Source organism: Drosophila pseudoobscura, chromosome 2, assembly GCF_009870125.1.
Source record: "Drosophila pseudoobscura strain MV-25-SWS-2005 chromosome 2, UCI_Dpse_MV25, whole genome shotgun sequence".
In the NCBI taxonomy this organism is placed as follows: Eukaryota; Metazoa; Arthropoda; class Insecta; order Diptera; family Drosophilidae; genus Drosophila; species Drosophila pseudoobscura.
The window spans coordinates 24,280,027-24,302,963 of record NC_046679.1 but is presented as its reverse complement, the minus strand read 5'-3'; the positions used below and the strand labels follow the sequence as shown (position 1 = coordinate 24,302,963).

Genomic DNA, 22,937 nt, shown 5'->3' with positions numbered 1-22,937 from the left:
AATATAATGAGTAAAATATGTATGTATATTTATGCCTGGGTCCTGTGTGTGCCCGACCAACCACCGATATTTAAAAATAGCACTTGACAATTACAGTTTATTTAATATTTATACAAGGCCGTGCTGTTTTTTAATGTTAACTGCAATTCATAGCACGACTCTTCAATTATATTAAATTTTCATTCCATTGCCCATGCAATCACAAACATATGTACGAATACGAGTATATTTTTGTATAAGATCCCACGACTTCCCGAGACCCGCACATTTTCCATTATTATTTCATCGTCCCATCAGCCAGCGAGTGGCAGGGCTGGCAGTAGTATTGGCTCCTAGGGCAGCCACAATTGTTGCCCATTGCAATGCACATGGATACAAAGGAATGATAGGAAAGACAGGTTTTTACACACCGTATTTTCATACTCAAACATTGAGTGCTTAATGGTACAGTACATGGTCAAGACAAGACAATCAATGTGGTTTGATATTTCCTATTTCCTCTCTTAGTTCTACGATTACATATCGTTCTTCCATTGTTGCTTCGAACAAAAAAAAAACATAAATCTATATAAATATATATGTACATTCATACAGGAATCTCAACTGAAGGGGAAAACGATAGAGAATTGGTCATATAAAATCATTTCAAGGGCTTTGGTCAGATCTACACATATAAAGGACTCTGAAAAGTGTGCTTCAGTGTCAGGAATTGAAAGAATTATGATCTTATGAAGACTTTCAATCACATTTCTTACTCGTTTTTATTCAAATGGTTTCAATCTGACAACCTGACATTTCAACTATGCATATTCAGGTATTTTGGCGATCTTTACTTCATCTGAAATATATAAGGGTTTCATTTATCTGTATCTACAAATTTTTCGTTTTAGTTTCAATTTAATTATTTCTTGATTCATATCAAAATTCCATCCACTTTTAGTCAAGGATACAATTTAGATTAAATCTAGTATGAATGTAAGTTCTATTTTATATCAAGCAGGGATCCAACCACATTTAATCGTTATCGTCAATAAACCCAATCTATTTTCAATGTAAGCTTGAGCTAACTTTTTGAGTCTACTTGTTGGAAGCATGCTAGTTCACATCACAGACCATTTCGCCATGAAATCATCTTTCTAGAGTAGGCAAGGCAAAGCCATTTCATTTGAAGATACCTTCAAACAATTCGGTTCTAGTAAAGGGCCTAGAGGATACATAAGCGACGTACCTTTTGAGTAAACCACCCCCCCGCCCGATGCCCTACCTAGTAAGAAACGACCGATGCAATATTCTGTAAATGTATTGTACACTGTCCAAAATGAAACCGAAATGGCAAACGAAATGATATTAAAATACGATGCGAGTTGAAGGAACCTAAATGTCTAACTAGTCACATAATAATAATAATAATGAAATTGAAACGCTTAAACTTAATCTTAACCTACATTAAAATTAAAATCGAAAGTATTTTATTTAACTAATCGAATTGGAAGTCAAAATATTACTGTTTTTAGCTGCTAAATGTTTAGTACGAATATGAATTGAAATATATCCTCTATGCTATGTCCAGATCGAAGTCTAAATGTTGTACGATTAGCTAGATGGATGGATGGGGAATTGAAATCAGGGTAGGATTCCCCATAGTCAGAAGCCCCGACCCCTGGGGGAGGGCAATGTATTTTTAGCAAAATATTGTAACCACAATGACGAAGATTACCTTTTAAACTACGTTTAGTTCGCATTTAGTTGAGGCTAAATTTAATCAAAATGTACCTAGTAAATGTAAATTACGATAATAATTTTCCAGCCTAAGCGATTTGTAAATGAGCCCCTAGAGAGTTGACGAGAGATTAATGTCCGAGCAGCCATCAAACCATCTCGAATGTAATGCCCTAAGTTATCTAAATATATAATTTACGAGCATGCTATCCCTATGAATAATAAATGGAATGAAACGAAACGAAAATTAACAAGAGCAAACGTGGTTAGTGATTTGGATTGTTTATAAGTACTTGATGATAGGAGAAACAGAAACCCCACAAAACTTTATTATAATAGCAATAACTATGATAATACTACGTCTAACATACATATGATATGATAATTCCATTTATGTGTACATTTCATTCACCTAATTGTCTAAAGCTTGTACGCAGGCTTCGTTCTACTTACCCACAAACAATTGTTAACTGTTCCAGCCGACTAATCTGCAAATCTAACGAAAAATATTTGCTGTCTTTATAAAAGAAAGAAAATTAAACGCTAAATAAAGTCTCCTTTGCTTTAAAAAAAAGGAACATAAAAATTAAATTGAAAATTAAAAATTGGACTAACAATGAAACTACAAAATCGTATCTTCAGTTAAATGTTGTGCACTAAGGATAAACTAAACCTATTCGTGGTTAGTTTTCAGTCAGCCTTACTGATGTCATTCCCTAAGTTCTTGGACACTTCCAATCGAATTTCGTTGAAACTTAGTTCTTAGTCGAGGAAAGCATAAAATTGAAAATTTGAATAATATAACTGTTCTTATGCCACTTATAATAATACGAAAACTAAACAAAGCAAATCTCGAAAGTTGCCCAAAAACAGAATGGGGTAAAACGATAAACAAAAAAAAAACATTTTAATAAAAATAACAATTTAATTATAAATGGGACTGAAGCATTTTCATTTTGAGATCGAACCAAAGCAGTGGTTCTGGGGATAGCAGGCAAGAATTTAATATAATATCTGATGAAAATCTTTGTATGTGCTCATTTTTTAAATAAATAAAGTTGTTGGTTTTAAGCAGCTCAAAAGATATATAAAAATTCGCTTTATTTGTTTTAATAGATGTTTATTTATTTATCTCAAATATCCATAGTGATTCAATATTATCTCTGGGTCTTGTTATTATTTATTAAGTTTTACAAATATCTATATCCCTCAAATTGAATACAAATCTTGAGCATCGTTTATATTGCTTTATTTCTGTCACTGACTTTTGCTTATTTCATGTCTTGCTGAATGTGCATTTATGCATTGTATGTATTTATGTAGTTTCCATATGCTTTCAAGATGCTGAATTGATTGTTGCCTTTTTTCGGTTAGAATGAACATGGTATGGCTTCTGGGTATGTACTACATTTTGTTTTGATTTGAGATGCCTGATGAAGTTTATAGTGCATTAAATATTTCGCTACAATCAATTAGAATTAATTATATTCTTAGGGGACTTATTGCCTAGATATTTTAATGGTTTGCTACAGATCCAACACATGAACTTTTGCCTCGTTTGCCTTCATTTGTGAAATTTCTGACTTAGTCTAAAACCTTTCTCATGATTTGATTTAACTCCAATGAAATTCCGCACATAACTACTAACTTACTAAGAAATATTCAATAAATAATTTACTTTAAGGTGTACATTTAAATACAATATAGATTTATTTACTTAATATTGGTTTTTGTTTTTGCTTCATCTTTGTAAATTTAATATAATTTTGTCCTTGGATGGGTTCTTGTAGATTTGATTTATTTAAACGCTGTGAGGGGGTACAAAGTGTGACGCTCAGGCTACGCTTAACTAACAACAAAATTCACATACATTTAACAACAATAAAATGAAAATTGTACAAAAAATATACGTATACTATCATTGAATTAGTTTACGGTGTATGGTAAAAATACAATGTAAATATATAGAGATTTTCGTTTCGATTTGTGTGTACTTTCCATTTAACATTTTGTGTGGTTGTGTTGCTCTCTTGATTTTACTCATACATATAAATAGTTGCACTTACACAATGATTCGTAAATAATAATATTCATTTCGATGCAGGTAAGATGGATTATACAAAATTCGTTTCGAGTGTACGTGTGTGGGCGTGGTTTCGAGAATGGCCAAAATTCAACGTTATATCAAAAGGTACAGAGCTCTATTTAGCTTCCCTTACAATGGTATAACTGAAACTAATTTTGGATAGCTTTGGTTAGTCTTGAAGAGGAAAATTGTTCGCCAATTAGGGCTGTTCCAAATCAATACAAAATATCAACCTTAAATCAAAAAAATAACTTTTTACAGAGCGGCTCTTAGTCAACCGAACGGCCCACATTTACTGATTATTTTCTTAAATTTCGCTTTTGACCAACTAACTAAAAAATACAATTTTGTAAATACATAAGATATTTGGCATTTAATTTCGTGAAGCTCAACGAATCGAATTAGGGGGTTATTTGGGTCATGTTTCTTGAACAACATTTTGCACAAGATAAAAAAATGATTTGAATATATGTTTTGGGCTGGGTCTTTGGATGGCAATGCGTCTTTAACCAGAACAAAAATCTGTCAATCATTCTCATTCTTGTGGAATGCTGTCGTCATACATATATACATACTACTGACACTACTATATATAGATGTATGTATGTAGATGTATATACTTATATAATTTGGCTTTGCTTTAGCATAATAGCATACAAAAATGGCCACAAATCAACTTAATTGGTAATCGAAAGTCTTATTGGGAGAAACAAATTTTAAACGAAATTTGATTGCTTTTCATTTTTGTTTTGTTTAGATTTTGGCAATTAACATTATACTTTGTGCTTACGTTTGCTCTATATATTTAATATATAGCATGTATTGTATGTATCTATGAATTCGAAAACTTTTCCATTATGCTAAATATTATGGAGCTGCTGCTTTATGCGGTTCGTACATGTATTGTATAAAGTTTACTCTCTGTGTTTGTGTTTTCTTGTTGTAGAAATATTTGGTTAGAAAAGTGTATGTGTTCTTTTGTTTTGTTTTGCATATCAAGATCTTATAAAGTGGATGTTGTCTATCGGTGTGACTCTGTATGGTTTGTGCATCAAAAACGTTGCGTCACAAACTCCTAAAGGTGTCACCGCTCCACCTCAAATACAAATTCAAATTGCTCCATTAGCTTCACGCTTGCTGCTCTTCTTGTTGTTAAAAGTACTACAAAATTGTGTTGTTGTTAAAGTATTGACCAGGGAACAACGGACATTATCCTCGTTTTGCCTTGAAGTTTCAGCTAAATGCACACGTTTCCCCCCATTCCCATTTGCATTCGCATGTCCTCTCAGTAATGCTTGCTATGCATACGTTTCGATTTGGTTTGTTAGTACTTCTCATCGTCTGTAATTTCCCTATGGGAGTTCTGTAATTCTCAGGCCTTGTAGTGCTGATTCCTCACCGCACAGCACAGGCTCAGGGCAAAGGTCAGCGACAGCAGCTCCAGCAGTATGACGGCAGCAGTGATGGCGAAAATGGTGACCCAATTCTCGTAAATGATCTCAATCAGTTTATCAACGCAGCCCTGAAACAGACAGTGCGATTCATTAATAAGTTTACACAGTACATATAAAGAATTGTAAGTAAAAAGCTTTCAGCATTCAGTTTGTTATAGCACACATTCTCTGGCTCTACAAACGTGAAGTGCGTGTGGAATATCAATATTAATTAATACATTTTTATCGTCCCAAAAAGAAATCCACAAGAACAGCAAAGGATTATTAATTTTTATGGGCCCCCGGGCCATCGATAGCGATCGCTGGGACAAAAAATAATGCTTCAGCCACACCTATCAATTGATTTTTGATGGTTTTTCGCTGGCTCAATGAATCGAAAAACGACCACGGACGACAGACAACAGCCGACAGTTAAGGAAACAATTTGAATGTCAAATGAGATGGCCATGGGAATGGGCAATACTATAAATCTACTACGCCATGAATCATCCATCCATTGAAGCTTCACCATCTGCATTACCTGCTGGTAGATGGCCGTATTCAAGGGGCCACCAAACTTTAAGCGGCGGGACAATTCGCATTCATTGTCCTTGAGGTTCTCCTTGCAGCAGGACTCGGGTATGTTGTAGAAGACGTTCATGGAAGACACGGCGATTTCCACAATATTAGTGCGATCCACATTATTGAAGCGACTCGTTGCCCAGTCCCCAGGTCCATCCGCACCGCAGCACTTCAACTGTAAACAAACAGACAATAAATCAACTTCGCTGTCAGCTTCAGATATTTTCAAAATACATACATTCTTCTGCAGCGTATCAAAGGTTACCGTGCGGGAACTCATGGTGGACTGGCCGTACTCCTCCTGCACCGAAGATTTCACCGCCGCCCGCACAATGTCGTCCAGTTTGTCTTTGTTGTGGAAGGCCCAGGCACCAGCTGCGATTTGTGCCACCATCACAATAAGTATCACACAGAAGAACTGCAACGGAAATTCAGATTCAGATTTATGAATGGCTCTCATTCCTCCGGACGTGGGTGTTGAGTAAATAAACTCACAGGCGTCTGCAACATTATTATTTCGACTTGGCACAGAATTTACTCTTTTTTTTGTTTAAAATCTTAATGTAATTATGTGAAAATAAATCAATAAATGATAAATTAAAGTAAAATAACTTTTGAAACATCAGTATGCGGAACTGGGATTATGGATCATTTATAATATGTAGAAATTCTCTACCGAAATACATTTTCTTTTTCATCTCTAATAGTGAGATCTCTTGAGTCTCCAAAGCTCCAAAATTTTTGCCGATTAAATATACCAAAACACGAATAATAAAGAGTACCGAATGTCGAAATACTTGTGTGGAAAGATATTCAACAAATTGCAGACTCCGAAAAAGGACCGTGGGCGATTCTAGAGTGCAATTAGACTCTGAGCAGAGTTGCGTGGGGGCCGGCCCGCACAACGGTATCCGTTTTAATTGGAATTTGCAGACAGAATCATTTTTTTGTTTTCCTTTATGATTTTTTGTGGTTGTTTACTCACCGATACCAGCAGACACTGCGACTCTCGACAAACGCCCCAGCAGCCAAAGAATGCGCCCAGAGTGATCAGTATGCCGATGCCCAGAAAAACGTAGAGTGCTATATGATAGTGATTATAGGATTGTGTCATCGACAGCATAAATGTGGGATCCGTCAGCATCCATACGGATGTGATCACGATGCTCAGTCCGATGAGCTGTAATGGAAAAAAATAGGAAAATATTTCTTATGAATATACTGCTATCGATAGTTTGCAATCTTCTGTGTGGCTTTGTTGTAAATGTTGCATTCAACACACTCGAAACCCGCTACAATGACGACATCTGGGGGGGCGGTGTAGGCAATTAAAGTGGGAGGCCAGGCCTCTAGGGAGACCTCATTCCCTTCCAATTTTGGTCTCGCGGGTTACTTATGATGTCAGCAGTCAGAGTGGAGAGGAAAATATTTTCTATTTGTTTTATTTGTAATTAACTTAAGGCACACATATATGTACACACTTTTACGCAATAAATAATAAATAAAATAAATATAACGACTTTTCTGATTAATTCCATGTCATACAGTCAGTAGCTTTAATTATATGTTTGTACCAAGGCATTGAACCGATTGTGAAACCGAGACGCTAAAATTATCTTCGGGATGGAGCTGGGGGTTATCACTATAAGCCCCACCGCTTCCGAGGAACAAAACAAAACGCGAATTATATTTCTTTGAATTAAAACAGTTTTGTCAGAAATTCCCACATTTTCTTTCCTATATACAAATAATTGAATCACTTAACTCGAGGCATACGAGTTGGTAATCTGAACACAGAATTTATGCATTTGCATTTGTCTTTTCTGATCGTGCTATGAGTGAGAAAATCTAATTAAGAGCTAATGACTTAATAGCCGAGACTTCATCTACAAGTATGCAGTGTGTGTGTATGGTAGCGTTTGTGTTTGGGTCCGTTCATGAATAATTCAGAAAAATTATTCATTGAAAGGCAGGGAAATGAATTTTGAAATGAGAAATGTGCGATGGAAACACTAATCAAGAGATGTAAACAAGTGTTCTAATAGAGGGAAATTCACTTATTGTATCTATATATGTATATAGATATTCTATTTACAAAGGTTTCCACTGAAAAACTTTGACACATAAATTTATTTACCGCCTAATACGAGAAAATACTCTTGAAAGAATTTCAAAATTCAAACATCTTCTTATCTCATTGTATCTTTCGAAATTGAACCAAAGTCTGGAGCATGGCATACAATCTGTGCTACTTGATAAGATTACGCAGCAGATCTCGCAATTATTATTTCTCTTCGCACAATAGTAAATGCTAAAGTGATAAAGGAACTATTCATATGTCCCGTAGTGTACAGGGTTCGGAGAAGTTCTCACATCATTTTTGGCGCCTAACCTCCCAAAGGGTAACAAATAATGGCACACCAGAGAGATATAGAGACAGAGAGAGAATACAAAGCAAAAACTTAAAGTACCGCAAATTTCATTCAAACGTAATGAGAGAGGCCAAAGCCAAGCTCTCCATGCGGGTGGTCCATGAGAAGACAAAACAAAAGTTCAGCGGCGAGAGAACTACAATATTGCGAGGGCAATTGAGAGAGCGAGACAAAAACTGTGTCACACTAAAATGCATTATATGAAAGAGCTGGAGACTATGTGGGTGTGTATGTGTGTGAAAGCTAACGGAGAATGGTGATGGAAATGTTATACAAAGTTGCACATGCGAGGGCCGTTTGCAGAGTAATATAATAAACGAGCATAGATAACTTTATGTTCCTCCAGAGTAAAAAATGGAATGCTCCACTAAGTCCACAGCCCCTCGTAAAAATGTTGAAATGTTTCGAGAATTGAATCCACGCCTTGGCAAATACACATCAGACACGATGTCGCGTGTCCATAACAAACAAAACGAACGAGCGGGCTAATAAATGTGCAAAGTCCTTTGGTGACCTACTTTTGAGTGCTCAAGAGAGCGTGAGAACGACCGAAGGGAGACAGAGAGAATGTGACCAGGGCAAAGAGAGCGCCGTGGCAGCCTTTTGCATGTCCAGTCGCCGTTTTGTCCCCGCATTCCCCATTGACTGAAACCATGCCATGCAACGGCTTTTTAAAGCCACAAAATTACAATGGAATGCATTCCGCCAAACGAATAGATTCCCATTATGAATAATTGAGTGAAAAATAGCAGAAATTAATTATATAGATAGTATGTATGGGTTGAAAAATAGAGATGGCAACTAAATTAATTGTGTGCCGGTGGGTGGACGGTTGGCTCCCGGGTTAATGAGACGCAAGCCTTGTCAGATGGCCAAAAAACGAACAGCAGCAGGCAAAGGCAACATTTTGGTCACTGTCAGCCTCAATGACGGCAGCATCGGGATCGTGGCGTTTGATCACGATGCCCCGCAGCGACGATGGAAATGGAAACGCTTTCAGAGCTAGCCACCGTGGGATGTCCCCTTTATAAAAAAATGATGAGAGACTACAGATGAGCTTCTTTCATAGTACGTCATAGACATCGTTTGGAAATGTTGAAATAGCTATGTACTGTAGGAAGTAACATAGTAAAGCGAAAATTCCACCGGAAAGAATATTTCGTTCTTAATTATTTTCCCCCAATGGAAATCAAACACAGCCCACTATGCAAAAGCGGGATCGCTCTGAAAGCAGCGCAGCGACTATACCAATACCAATACACAACGCCCGACCAAGAACAGCGCATACACGGAACGTCCATGTTATTGTTGGTTTTCCGCCGTTTTCGAAAATAGCTCTTGACTAATAAATACTATAGACAGAAATCGAAAAAAGGCAACAACCATCAGCAGAAAAAAATAAAAATTAAAAACATTTAACAAAAGCATCAAAATTTCAAAAAGCGAAACTGATTTCGAAAGCAAAGAAAAGAAGGAGAATCTACAGAGGAAAACAAACCAAACACACACAAACACACACATTTGAGGGAGAGAATAATTGAATGAAACAATTGAAACAGAAACAACGAAATGTTGAAAGCCATGAAATTGCGTAAAATTCCAAACAAATAGAACACAGAAGAACCCTATCGGAAAGCGGGTGAAGTAGAGGCAGAATCCATGCAGAGGTGTGACGAAAGGGTGGGGCGACCAACATTGGGTCCTTTCCCACTGATAAGAAAAGACAAAAAGAAGTTGGTAAAGAATTTAACTCGACTGAAAACTCACGTAAACGTTATAAAAATAAAAATAAAAAAATAGAAAAACCAGCAGGAAAAGGCAGTCCAAAGAAAAACAACAACTGAACAAACGTGTGTGGTGGGGCCTGGGCAGGGGAGCAGAGGTAGAGTAGGTGGAAGGAGATGGGGCGATGCTTTAGATGTCTGTCTTTCTTTCGAACTGCCTTCATGTACACGTGGGTGTGGGTGTGCGTGTGCATGTCATTCGTTCTCCCACTCACCCACAGCGGAACTTCTATTGTTTATGGGAGTAAGAAGTAGAGGGAGAGAGAGAGTTCTGTGAGAACCCGGGAGCAGAGATATCGCTCTAGCTTTTTTTTAAGTAAGACCTGCCTTTGTTTTATAAAAAGCTTACATATTTTTATTACATACAAACAAAACTCGATTCAAAAATCTATTTACACATACATATATTTATATATTAAATTGTATTTTTTGACATTTCTGCAACATTTTTTGACTTGAAAGATTGAAGACGTCGCTTTGACTTTTTTGAAAAGAAATTTGGCTATGATTTACGTTTACGTTTTCATAATGAAAACAGCATAAGGATGCATCTAATTTATTTAAGTGTATTAAGCGTTATTGTAGTCTGGAGTTGGTACTGTAAAGAAGATACCGAAAGGTTGTCAATAGATTTATTTCCTTAATTTTTTCGAATAGAGTAGTTTTTCACTTCTTCACACAATATTTGGACCATTCATCACTTTTTCTATTAGTTAACAGCTCTAGCTGTATTTATTTATCCATTTATTTCCTATTACAACCTCATTTTTAACAACTATAAACGGTTCCTATTAGTCTCTCTTTTAATATTATTTTACCAATCTAGCGTCTTTTTGCAATTTTTGTGTTTTGCCATTTCTGAGCGGGAGTCGGCTCCTGTAGGAGGAGAAGCAGAGAGCGTGCGCGCTGCCAGGCGGAGACATGGCCCCACAAGAGGGCGTAGGGAATACACAAACACAAACACACACGCACTTCCATTCACATTCACGCTCTCATGTACACAAAATCCTCTCTCTCTCTCACATACACAAACACACACACACTCTCCAGCACTGCTCTTGCAAATGTGTGTGTGTTCCAGTTGTTGTTGCTGCAATGGCAAGAAGATTCTTCTCGCATTTGTTGTCGAATTAACATACCCAAAATAAAATGTTTATAAGGACCATCAGATATTTGACGCACGAACAGCAGCCTTTGAGACCCATTGTGTCGGTTAGTTATAGCTCTTTCCTCGCTTGAATTTCGTTAGGTTTAACTGGTTTCTATCACACAACCACCGTTCGTTGCGTTGGCTTCCTTCTGCTACGAACACGATTTGGTCGAAAGAAAATCGGAATTGACTCTGGGCCTGCAACAGCGACCGCGCCAGCAGCAGCCTTAATGCACTTTTCTCTTTTCTCCTGTGTAGATGCTTGCACAATATTTGAAACACTCGATTGGCGGGCTCTATTTTTGGCGAATTTTCAGCGGAAGAACACTTTTATGCTCGAAACACTAATTGTGCATTTAACCGTTGCAACCGATTTTTTTAAAAATTTTATTATTGCGGCTGCGGCGGCCGTGTTTTTTTTTTTGTGAAGACCAGTGTGACCGCATGTTCATTCATCAAATATACCCTCAGAGATATACAAGAATATACCCTCGCATTCAAAAAATATACCGTAAAAATACTGACGAGTCCAAGTTCCATTCTACATATCTCTCTTTTTTGATATTCTGTTGAATAATGCTGACTAACTAAAACCCTTAGCTCTGCCCACATAATTTTAGGCCATTGATGAATAAATTTTCTACAAGATAAATTACTTCTAAGTACGCATTTTCAAATTATTTTGTCTATAACAAGGCTATAACGTAGGTCATGTAATTTCTTACTAGTAGCTTGTCAGCTGGAGTAGGGGAATTTTTATACCGTATGTAGATACTGTTTCCAAGCTGTTTTGAAACATAATTAAGAAAGACTCTTGGTCTCTTTAAGAAGATAATATGCCGCAAAATGTCATTGAAATACCTTTACGATTTCAACAATTCAACAAACGTAAGTGGATATGGAATGTGGGGACATTGCTGAGCTAAAAGGGACATTGTGGCGAGAAAAAATCCCTCCACGAAGAGAGGATATCCCATCACAAAATAGAGAGGAAATACAATAAAAAAGAGAGCAAGTCCCACCAAACTTGACCGCCAAATAGAAATAGTTTGAAACCACAACTACGCTTAAATTCCACAAGTTTCATAATATTCGTGTGTAGATTTAATAGTCACTGGTCGACAATGTTGGTACAAACTAGACAAAGTACACAGCAAAATGTAAAATTTTCAAAAATTTTAAATTTTTTTATCGATTGAATTTGTCCAGTTTATCGATTTCAAAATAAAATTTGTTGCCTCTTATCGATAAAATATATTTTAAAAATACCGCAAATATACTGACGAATTCAAGTTATATTATACATATGCAGGCCTAATATCCGCGGTCACACTGAAAAATCATATGATCGATTTGCAGTGAAAAAATTTTCAGACAGACGTCGGGCAGAAGGCAAAAAAGTAACTTATTGTTTTTGACGATTCCTCGTATATTCTGGAGTTGCACCTTAAAAATTTCACGGAGCATATAAATTAAATTGAAATTACAACTATTACAGGCACGGTCACACGTGGATATCTTTGGAACAGTTGAATTTCTTTTCCGTTTTGTGCAAGTGAGAAAAAATCAGTCAAGATGGCATTGAGCGACGCTGATGTACAGAAACAGGTAAATAGGAGATCAAAATGATTAAATGTACTATTTTGGGGTAAAGGCACTTAACATGTTCCTGTGCAAAGGGAGGGTTTTAGTGGAAATTGTGTCTTTAATATGCAATCAACCAAAAAGATGGCGAAGTCATGGGATCCAAAATGATTCGAAGTCATGTGAATTTCTCATGGCAGCACATTCCTATTGACCATTGTCTGTCCGCCTCATTGGTTATCTCTTGTACAATGCCAACATATTTTGTTGAATTAAACCTAATGTGTAGTAAAAATGCTGGTTATTAATTCAAATACTCTACGCAAAAAGTGAGTAAAAAAATTCGTGTTGGTCATGTGACATGGACTCCACCATTGAGTACCGTGTGTTGAAGCGAGACAACTAGTGGGTGTTTGCGATGCTGCCCCTCCACACTCTCTGTCACACGACCAGCCCACCCCCCGCCCACCTTCCCCCTTACGTTATCAGCCGAAAAAAATGAAAACTTTCAAGAAAACTAAATAAATATTTGGGGGAAAAAATAACTGGAATTTTGAACAAATTGTTAATGTAATGGCCTGTGATTCGAATTCTCTTATCAATGCAATTTTCAGATCAAACACATGATGGCGTTCATTGAGCAGGAGGCCAATGAAAAAGCCGAGGAGATCGATGCCAAAGCCGAGGAGGAGTTCAACATTGAGAAAGGACGCCTCGTCCAGCAGCAGCGTCTCAAGATCATGGAGTACTACGAAAAGAAGGAGAAACAGGTGGAACTCCAGAAGAAAATCCAGTCATCCAACATGCTCAACCAGGCTCGCTTGAAGGTGTGTGCGGTGTCCCGCCTTCCCGCTAAATCGATTCCATATAAACCCATCTCTGTGTGTTGTTTAGGTACTAAAAGTGCGGGAGGATCATGTGAGCAATGTCCTGGATGATGCCCGTAAACGTCTGGGCGAGGTCACCAAGAACGAAAGCGAATACAAGGCCGTCGTGACCAAGCTGATTGTCCAGGGCCTCTTCCAGGTGATGGAGCCCAAGGTGACACTGCGTTGCCGCCAAGTCGATGTGTCGCTGGTCCGCGACATTCTGCCCCAAGCTGTAGAACAGTACAAGGCCCAAATGAAACAGAATGTCGATCTCCACATTGACGAGATTAACTTCCTCTCTGCTGATACCTGCGGTGGTGTGGAGCTGTTGGCCCTCAACGGACGCATTAAGGTAGGAATCCTTCTCATAACTTTAAAATTGTATTTGTCTTCATTTTGAGATTATTTGCTTGTAGGTGCCAAACACGCTGGAGTCCAGATTAGAGTTGATTTCCCAGCAGCTTGTGCCAGAGATCCGTAACGCCCTGTTCGGCCGCAATGTCAACCGCAAATTCACCGATTAAATTGTTAAGTGCATGCAGATGAAGTGAAGAAGAAAAACCAACCAATAATACCAGCAGGAAAAGTTCAATTTTAAAAACTCCACTCCACCCACAGCATAATGAAAAAATCAACGTAAAACCGATCCTCATGGAAGGCCATGGCCAAACCTGGTGTCTGGTGTCTATGTAGGGATTGTATTATCAATCAATTATAAATTATATTGCCGTTGTCTCTGTATAGTTCTGATTGATACTGAAACACACTCAGAACCCCCATTCGGTCTTCAGTTATATGAGATATCCATACGCCCACAACATTTACATATATGTATGCCAATAATTACTATATACATATATATATTTTAGGCATACACAAAATCCTATCAGCATACGAAAAAAAAGAGCCTTGTAATACGAGTTTGTTAAAGTTTGTTCGTTTTTTTTACCTAAATGTATATTTGCTGAACACAGGCGCATACACTTTTGAAATTTTTTTGCATACATTCCTGCCCTTTGATTTTTGAACCCACTCCCTCCCCTGTTCTTTGCGTTATTTACTATATTATTGTACATTAATTTCTGTCGTCTATAGTCTTTGTTGAACACTTTTATATGCATCTATGTGTGTCTATGTTTGTAATTATTCATGTGCAGCAGTGTGTGTGGAGCAGTAATAGCAGCAGCATCAGAAGCCACAGGTGCCACTGGCAGTCTGTGCAAACCGTACACTCAGCATTGTTGCCTGCGGAAACACCGAAATCGGATCGGATATCGGTCTGATTTCGCTGAACCGAAGGTGACGTACGATTGCGCAGCAGCCACTGGCACAGGAACCACACAAATATCATCCAATGTCTGTTGTTGGACGCGTAACGAGAATACACAGTTACCACGCAAAAGCACGCAAAAACGCACCCAAAACCCCAACCGAAACGAAAACACGAAATGAAGTATTGCCAAGTACGGCCCAGAAGTAGCTAAATTTGTTGACCCTCAAATCCAGCTTCCACTCTACATAAACCATAACTATATACACTTAACTAAAAGATAACTAAACAAAACATATATATAAAAAAGAAAACTACAAAAAAAAAATGGAAATTAGATTGAAACAATTTATGGAACTGCTGCTGACTGCGATCCACTGCCACTTGCCACCACTGCACCTGCACCTGCATCATATCATGCTCTCAAATAATTTGTGAAGTTTGTGTCGTTCATAGTGTATTCTATTCTCCAGGCTCATTTTTAACCAAGTTACACACCAATTGCAATTGTTCAAATACGATGAATAGCAACTACAAATTTAGCAACAACAAAAATACAAACAAATAGCATATGCGTTATTATATAACATCGAGTACTATATACATTAAATGAAATACGAGAAATGCAAGAAAAAATTACTTTTAAACAAAATTTATGTTGAATAAAAACAGTATTTCCAAAAACTAAACTAAGCGAATCCAATACATTTTGCACTCCAAGGAACAAAATTGGGTAGCGGAGCGACAACTTTACTCATAGACGGATTGTTGCTATGCTATGGACTTCCCTGCCTTATCAGCGACTTCAAATATAAAAACTGAGAAACCGGCCCAAAGAACTATTTAAATTTAAATTTTCCAGAGACTAAGACCATCAAGTACTACTGTACGCTGGTCTTCCGTACATTCTATTTGTGTTTATATCATTAAAATTAGCATGTGGGATATTACAATTAATCAAGCAGATCGCTATCGTCAAGACCTGCGGCTAACTCCGTTGAATATAATATCTGATTCCATTTCAAGTTCTCATAAGCGATTGACTACTGTAACCTTTTGCACGTGACACTTGATTGCTGCGTTAGCTAATTACACTAGACAACAAAATCCACCTTTTTTTTACTCCACGAAACCGACTTTTTTTGATAGATATGGGGATTTTAAATTTTTATTGAAACATGCTTTTTATTTCTTAGTTTTCAACAATTCTTGTGTCGTATGCCGAGAAAAGTAAAAAACGACACTGAGCCAGAGATACCAGAAAATACGATTTTTGGGGGTTTGGTCGAACGGCTGCACCTTAGCCGTTTATCCATACATTTCCATAAACAATACCATCAACGCCAACGCCAGCAAAACAAAACAAAAAATACATTAAACATTTTCAAAACCTCAAATTGATCAGAACAAGTATTCCTAAATATTTTTCTACGAATGAATTTGGGCTGGTCACACTTTCTGCCCTTTTCTAGTATCGTTATCGATATTGCGCTGATCGATCGTGTAAATACATTCGTATGTATGTATATACAGGCTGTGGGAAAAGTATACCCACATGTTTTGGGTGTGGAATTGTAAACTAAACTAATATATTTGAAAAATTATTCCATTGCACTACAGAAAAAAAAACAATTGTCGCATCCGTCACATTTGTTGTATTTCATTTATTTCTTGTATACATACAATTTCATGCAATTTAAAATATTCGTAATTCCATACGCTCTGTTCACATAATAATTTGCGTTGAAACTGGTGGTGGCCTTGCATGCCAGTCATATATTGAATCATCTTTTCCAAATCTTTATTTCGAAGATAACCTCGTCAAATTCCGTACTGGCTTGGCGCCGCGCTCTCGTAGATGAATATTAATAACTGTTTTCTTTTCTTTTTAATATATATGCATATGTGCCGGGGGTAGATTTTTAAATAAATAATACGAACATACAAACGGGCCTGCAGCTCATTTTACAACATAAGGAATATATGTATCTTGTATGCTATGCTCCCCTGGTACATACATATTATCTTGATCTCCAGTTTGATAGATTACAGTGCGTGCAATTCTTACTGATTTCTTGTTCGAGATGCCTCTCCTGTGTGTGGTGATAATTTTTTTTTTGGTACATAATTGTAAATCTTTAAACCTTTATTAACACAATGCTATCCGTTTCCTGTTTGTATAGTTAAGAAATATATTGCATTCACAAATCGAGAACGATTGAGGATTGTGGGTGAGTTTTGTTGAACAATAATTTAGAATTTCTCTCTCTCTTCGCCATTGACTTGGGTGGAGGAAGACTTGGGGAGACTATCTATGCAAATCTATCGAGAGCACTGTGGTGTGTGTGTGTGTGTGTCTGGTGTGTGGATGGTTTGGATTTGGGACAGGCGGCTCCGTTTGTGTTGTTCCTTCTAGCCATGCTCTTTTTCGTTAACCAAAAATGTGTTAATCGCCATTCTTTTGTTCGTCCTCAGATTCGGATTCTGTAAAAAAGCCAAAAAGTACATGTAAAAAGTGAACAAAAGTTTCCAGAGATCTCTTAAATATAGTTTTGGTCATATTTGATGTGTCTGTCCAAATGATTATTGGCCAAATGTAACTATGAAAAGTTATATGGACACCCAATCATTCTTTTGCTCTGGCATGACCGAAATTAACCTCTTGGAATTGTGCACAATGGGTTTTGTGGCACTCCAAGATCTTGGTTAGAGGCATGCGCCAAATGTAATACAATAATTTTGTCCTGATAAAGTTATATGAAACAGCGAGGCAGGACTAAAACCTAATGTGGTTGGCATATAATCCTCATGGCTACGACGAACGTTGGAGTATGTTCGGAGCGGATACTTATTTGGGAGAATAGGCACAGAATTCTGCTACGTTGGAGTTATCTGTCCAAATGATTATTGGCCAAATGTAACTATGAAAAGTTATATGGACACCCAATCATTCATTTGCTCTGGCATGACCGATATTTAACCTCCTGGAATTGTGCACAATGGGTTTTGTGGCACTCCAAGGTTTTGGTTAGAGGCACGCTGCAAAGAATACCATAATTTTGTCCAGGTTTTCATTGGCCTACGTTGCTCTGGTTTTATTTTTGAGCAACGAGGCAAGCAAAAAACCCAAATGCTCTTGCAATTTTGTACAATGAAAGTGCCATCCAGGACAAGACCATTCTCAAAAATTGCACTCATATCGAACCCCACTTTCGTTATAAAATATATCCTTACCTTCTTCGGCTGACTGCAGCCATTCGACAAACTTGCGCATTTGTTCGAGGAAATGCATTTTGCCTTTGTTGGAATGACCATCCTTGTACCAGCGCAAGATGATTTCCTCGGAGAGGACCTCTGTTTTGTAGAACAACAATATGATCTTCTGGAAGGCCTTCATAAAGTTCATGTTCTCATAGCAGAACTCCTGCACCTTCAGGATCAGGGCCAATTCCGAGCGGTCTGTTGAGGCGAATGCCTGCAACAAAGTGCAGTATGTCTTTAAGTGACGAACAGCCTGATCGGTGACCAGCTCCTCCTTCTTGTTCCATTCGCCCAACGACATGATGGTAGACCAAATCTTTTGACCAAACAAAAATGAAACGATTAAACTTCTGCTCTCAATCAATCGTTTGTTCTCGATTGACTTACAATAACAATTATCTCATGATCGGGAATGTTGTTGCGTGCCGAAAACTCTTTAATGTCAGCGGTTATCTCATTGTGTGCCTTCTCATCGTTGATATCATCGATGAGGGTCTGCTGCAGCTCGCGCTTAGCCTCCTGGCTAGCCTGGGCCTTGTGCAGCTTGATGATCTCATTGAGTTCCTTGTCAAGAAAAACTTGTTTAAAATATTCCTCAGTACGTTTGTTTGGTGGGAAAAAGTCCATAAGTCTTAAAGGGAAAGAAACAAAAGGACATTTCCATTAATAAATGTTGTGAGCAAATTATCTTATAAATATATATCATTGTATCTTATAAATTTGTACGAAATTAAATCGGCACCCAAATGAAGCCAATGTTCATTTGCGAAATAAATAAACTCCGTAAAATTACTCTAGGAACATCAATTAAAGATACACAACTGAATGGTTATAACATCTTCCTGAGAATATTCCATATTTGGACTTAGATGACAGTATAATGCGAAATAAAATATTCTCAAATAATCTCATGAATTTGTACGAAATTAAATCGGCACCCAAATGAAGCCAAAGTTCATTTGCGAAATAAATAAAACTCCACGAAATTTACTCTAGGAACATCAATTAAAGATACACAACTGAATGGTTATAACATCTTCCTGAGAACATTCCATAAGAGACTAAAGAGTCTAAATTGAAAACTTACTTGCTTTCCAGTCCACCCTTCTTAAGCGCCTGAATCAGATATGCAATGCCCTTCTCTTGCTTGAACGTCTGAAATAGCTCCAGTAGAAACTCCAGTGCAATGCCATCCTTGATCAGATGCTCGTTGTTTAGTACCAATAACACATTTGGCGGTACAGAGCCATTAACTAAGGATACAAATAGGTTAGGTTCGAATTTCTCAAATAGATAGAGATAGGACGAGGGATTTCTTCTTGTCCTTGGGCTCGTGGCTTTTGGATTTGGTTAAATTTTGCATCCAAGAGTCAGTATACCAAGAGTAACTTTTTCTTTAGCCCAATCTCAGCTGCAAGTCGAACGAGGGTCTATCTAGACTCGACTATAGGATACGCTGGCTGGGCTTTGAGGCGAGAGTTAAAGGGCTATACGAAGACTTACCTAACCAGAGCGCAGTCATACGCGCAAGCTTGATGCGTTCACTTGGAGTAAAGCCCTTTACGAATAATAGAACTTTACCCATCTCCTCTTCGAACATTTTCTCAAGGTACTTGTACCGTCTGATGAGCTTAACAAATACCTGAAAACATAGAAAAATTCACATTAACTGGGAGTTCTTTACATCTGTACATCATTATTTTCGACAATTATTTTTAGTTTTGTTGCAACAAAAGAAATCTTTAGATTGTTGGTTTATTATCTACACAAAATAAAGACAAGTAAAATGTTGCTTTTCATGTTGCATATTTTGACACCAATTACATCGTTTAGATGGATAACCGGTTCTAATAATATGCAATTGAAGCAAAGGTGACCTTCCAGGTGTGGAGTGTACTGTGTATTATATATACTTTTGCAGCTATAGAAGCTGTTGTTGACACATAAGAAATCTTCGGATCGTTAGGTTGTCTACAACAAACCAAAGACAAGTAAATATGTGGCGTTCCATGTGGCATAATCTGACACCGACTACAATTTTGAGCTTGTAATCAGTTCTAATTATATGCACACAACACACACACAAACTGGAATCGGATCGGATCGGTTCGGTTCAGATGGGATATGCAATGATCTACAAACCTGCTCATGGTTGCGCATGGATTCCATGCTCTCGGGGGCATCAAAGATGCAGTAATTTGTGCGCGGCTTTTCGCCATCCTGACAAATGGAACCACCAGGCACTGAAATAAAGATATATTAGAAATTGTATAGCTCTAAGAGTCCAGCAATTTTAAGAGACTTACCTAATAGACCACCCGCAATCAATATATCGAAGAGAACTTCACCGTAGCGACGATAGTCGAGCTTGTTACCCGCGATGTCTAGATATTTAGAGATTTGTTCCAAGTCGCCATCAGTTTTTTCGAGACCAGCAATGACCGCATCACGGAATCCCGTTGGGTCATATTTTTCTCTTTCATCTCTTTTTCTGGTCTTGATGCGTTGACCCGATAGCACTGGTCTTTCTATTTTTTGACTCATACAATAAATTGCTGCAAAATAGATGATACGTGTAAACGGTTCACAGTTAATTTAGTGATTATTTCAGTTAAATGCTCAACTTGAAACTAGTTGAGTATATGAGCAAGGTCACAAGATCGATTGCCAAGTACTAGCTTTCGAATTGCTAGTCAGACGTTATTGTTGTGTTAAATGTTGCTGAGTTTGAAATGCTGTCTAACCTAAAAATCCTCGCCTGCCCGAGTGTACATGTGCTTTCCGTCAATCGCACTCACACACACTTCCAAAAGCACTAGAGGGCAGAGAGACAGAGAAAGAAAGAGAGCGCGCGCGAACACTCACAAATACTCACACACGGACACACAATCTTTTTACAGTTTGATAATGCCTAAAGAAGAACAAGGGAAAGCAAAGCGAGCAAAGGAAGAAGCACTGAGAGCCAAACGAAGATGAAGAACGACAGACAAAGTAAGGCGAGAAGTACAGAAAACCATCAAGAGAAGAACCACTTAAAAAGCGGAGAAATTAAAGAAGAAAAAATGCAAAAGCAGGGCAGGGAACAAACCAGCCTATACACGAAATTCGACAAAGAAACAGTAAAGAATAAAGTGAAATTTTTGACGTTGTTACTGGTAGACCAGCTCGGGCTGAGCTCGGAGCAAGGGAAACGAGGTCATTGTACATACAAAACACACTCGTACCTTTGTGCCACTGTGTGCGTGTGTTCCCGTTGGTTGGAGGGTGGGAAGAGGGGAAATTGTCAAACGCAGAAACGCAAAAAGATGGAAAATACGCAGTCGTTTCCAAGTACAAATTCAATTGGCGAATACATAGAGATAGAAGAAAAAATTAACAAAGACGTACGTTAACTTACACTTTCGCTTAACGGAAATAAGTTTGGCCTTTTAGCCGCTTCCGCGTGTCCTCGTCAGTTATTGAAGGTGGAGAGGGGCTGATTTGTGTAATTCAAGGGAGAATTTAAGTGAGTATGTGTGCGTGTGTGCCTGTTGCTTTTCACAATTTAAAGAGAGAGCTACAGCCGTTCGTCTGCGTATGTGTGCGTTTTAAAATATGTAATTTAATTTAACCTCGCACAGCGGTTACCAATACACACACGTACTACGCAGACATACACAGATCGAGGCAGAGCAGATGTAGAATATAATATTTCGTTTTCGCCGACTACGGTCTTTTGTAGCTTACGAGTTTTGTTGTACTGTAAAATTGACACGCACGCACACACACACAGCCACAGTGTCGACAGAGGCCGAAGAGAGAATTTCCTAACGGAATTTATGTTTTCGAATTTGTGTTTAGTAGTTACAATTTTGTGAATTTGAATTTCAGACTTCGTCCGGAATTCTATTTTTAACAGCTATCACAATCGGTTACTAAGTATTATGTTTGTTTCAAGTTCTCAGCGCCCCCGGTGCTGGCCTGCGCGCACCACTTTGTTAAATGAAATTCAGAAAGCGAATGACATACACGAATCGTGCCGAACCGTTCGACGAGAGACGATAACGAAGAGACATGTGGTTCGGCGCCATTTTGAAGCAACATTTGTCATACTACACGAATAGAATAGAGGGAGGGACAAGGGGCCAGAGTATGCATATTTTTGTGGCTTTTATTAAATAATGTACATACATATGTATATGCAGGGGTACAGTCGAACAAAGGCGTAACAACTGTCCCTAAATGGTTTATTGCGTGAATGGCTGCCGCTACTTGATGAATAAACCTCGTTTATACATTATTATATATGTATGTATTCATGTGTATGTATGATACATACCAATTCGTACATAACCTTTTTCTTCGACAAAGAAAAAGAGACATGGCCGTCAATCGCAAAATGAAAAATTTGATTCCCTCACCTTCGAGATATGTTGTGCATCTGGGCTTAATAATAGGTATAAATTTGACTCGGTACTTACGATTAAAACAAAAAAATCTGTTTTGCTTGGAATAAAAGTAACTTTTGAGTAGCTTTTTGGGCTGTTTTTGTCGCTGACTTTTTTTGTCGCGGTCGAGTTTTTTTGGAATAGATAGAGCTGCAAAAAGTGTGCCCGCTTGTTGATTTACCGTAAATACAATTTAGTGCGTTTAACCCCCACTGCTAATACAGCTCTTTTAAAGCTAGATCCGGCTACTTCTAAGATTGCCAGACAACTTTGAAAAACTGTCCGGCATTAAAAAATTTGGAAACTGTAATTATGAGATGCCGTAAAAGCAGTGTCGATT

General features: G+C 37.8%; 3 protein-coding genes across 5 annotated transcripts; 1 reads left to right on the top strand and 2 right to left on the bottom strand.

Annotated features, from left to right (window-relative positions):
• Nucleotides 1-2,951: 2,951 nt before the first annotated feature.
• Tsp96F (Tetraspanin 96F) lies at nucleotides 2,952-11,640 on the bottom strand. Its single transcript, XM_001359493.5, has 5 exons — nucleotides 11,176-11,640; nucleotides 6,806-7,000; nucleotides 6,059-6,238; nucleotides 5,780-5,995; nucleotides 2,952-5,327 (listed from the first exon to the last, which is right to left on the bottom strand). The coding sequence occupies exons 1-5, from the start codon at nucleotides 11,239-11,241 to the stop codon at nucleotides 5,178-5,180; spliced, it is 807 nt and encodes a 268-aa protein (XP_001359530.4). The 5' UTR covers nucleotides 11,242-11,640; the 3' UTR covers nucleotides 2,952-5,177.
• Nucleotides 11,641-12,478: 838 nt separating this feature from the next.
• Vha26 (V-type proton ATPase subunit Vha26) lies at nucleotides 12,479-15,226 on the top strand. Its single transcript, XM_001359492.5, has 5 exons — nucleotides 12,479-12,586; nucleotides 12,685-12,794; nucleotides 13,385-13,597; nucleotides 13,665-13,991; nucleotides 14,056-15,226. Exons 2-5 carry the CDS (start codon nucleotides 12,762-12,764, stop codon nucleotides 14,161-14,163), a joined length of 681 nt encoding a protein of 226 aa, XP_001359529.1. The 5' UTR covers nucleotides 12,479-12,586; nucleotides 12,685-12,761; the 3' UTR covers nucleotides 14,164-15,226.
• A 1,808-nt stretch (nucleotides 15,227-17,034) lies between these two features.
• kra (basic leucine zipper and W2 domain-containing protein kra) lies at nucleotides 17,035-22,784 on the bottom strand. Of its 3 annotated transcripts, XM_003736729.3 has the most exons (9): nucleotides 21,897-22,187; nucleotides 21,568-21,645; nucleotides 20,477-20,725; nucleotides 20,313-20,413; nucleotides 19,674-19,812; nucleotides 19,258-19,423; nucleotides 18,558-18,801; nucleotides 18,144-18,486; nucleotides 17,035-17,393 (listed from the first exon to the last, which is right to left on the bottom strand). In XM_003736729.3, exons 3-9 carry the CDS (start codon nucleotides 20,712-20,714, stop codon nucleotides 17,356-17,358), a joined length of 1,269 nt encoding a protein of 422 aa, XP_003736777.1. In that variant the 5' UTR covers nucleotides 20,715-20,725; nucleotides 21,568-21,645; nucleotides 21,897-22,187; the 3' UTR covers nucleotides 17,035-17,355. The 3 variants fall into 3 exon arrangements, with proteins under 3 accessions (XP_003736777.1, XP_001359528.2, XP_033236297.1); XM_001359491.5 differs by lacking the exons at nucleotides 21,568-21,645; nucleotides 21,897-22,187 and adding an exon at nucleotides 22,631-22,784; XM_033380406.1 differs by lacking the exon at nucleotides 21,897-22,187 and having other exon boundaries at nucleotides 21,568-21,743.
• Between the last annotated feature and the right edge of the window lie 153 nt (nucleotides 22,785-22,937).

Bases quoted from the DNA above. Each gene is read 5' to 3' on its own strand.
- Tsp96F (XM_001359493.5), bottom strand. From the start codon at position 11,241: ATGGGTCTCAAAGGCTGCTGTTCGTGCGTCAAATATCTGATGGTCCTT. The intron at 5,996-6,058 runs GTATGTATTTTG...GTTTGTTTACAG, and splicing joins TTGATACGCTGCAGAAGAAT to TTGAAGTGCTGCGGTGCGGA. The intron at 5,328-5,779 runs GTAATGCAGATG...TGTCTGTTTCAG, and splicing joins ATACGGCCATCTACCAGCAG to GGCTGCGTTGATAAACTGAT.
- Vha26 (XM_001359492.5), top strand. From the start codon at position 12,762: ATGGCATTGAGCGACGCTGATGTACAGAAACAG. The intron at 13,598-13,664 runs GTGTGTGCGGTG...TGTGTTGTTTAG, and splicing joins TCAACCAGGCTCGCTTGAAG to GTACTAAAAGTGCGGGAGGA. The intron at 13,992-14,055 runs GTAGGAATCCTT...ATTTGCTTGTAG, and splicing joins CCCTCAACGGACGCATTAAG to GTGCCAAACACGCTGGAGTC.
- kra (XM_001359491.5), bottom strand. From the start codon at position 20,714: ATGAGTCAAAAAATAGAAAGACCAGTGCTATCGGGTCAACGCATCAAG. The intron at 18,802-19,257 runs GTAAGTTTTCAA...TTTCCCTTTAAG, and splicing joins AAGGGTGGACTGGAAAGCAA to ACTTATGGACTTTTTCCCAC. The intron at 18,487-18,557 runs GTAAGTCAATCG...TTTGGTCAAAAG, and splicing joins ATCATGAGATAATTGTTATT to ATTTGGTCTACCATCATGTC.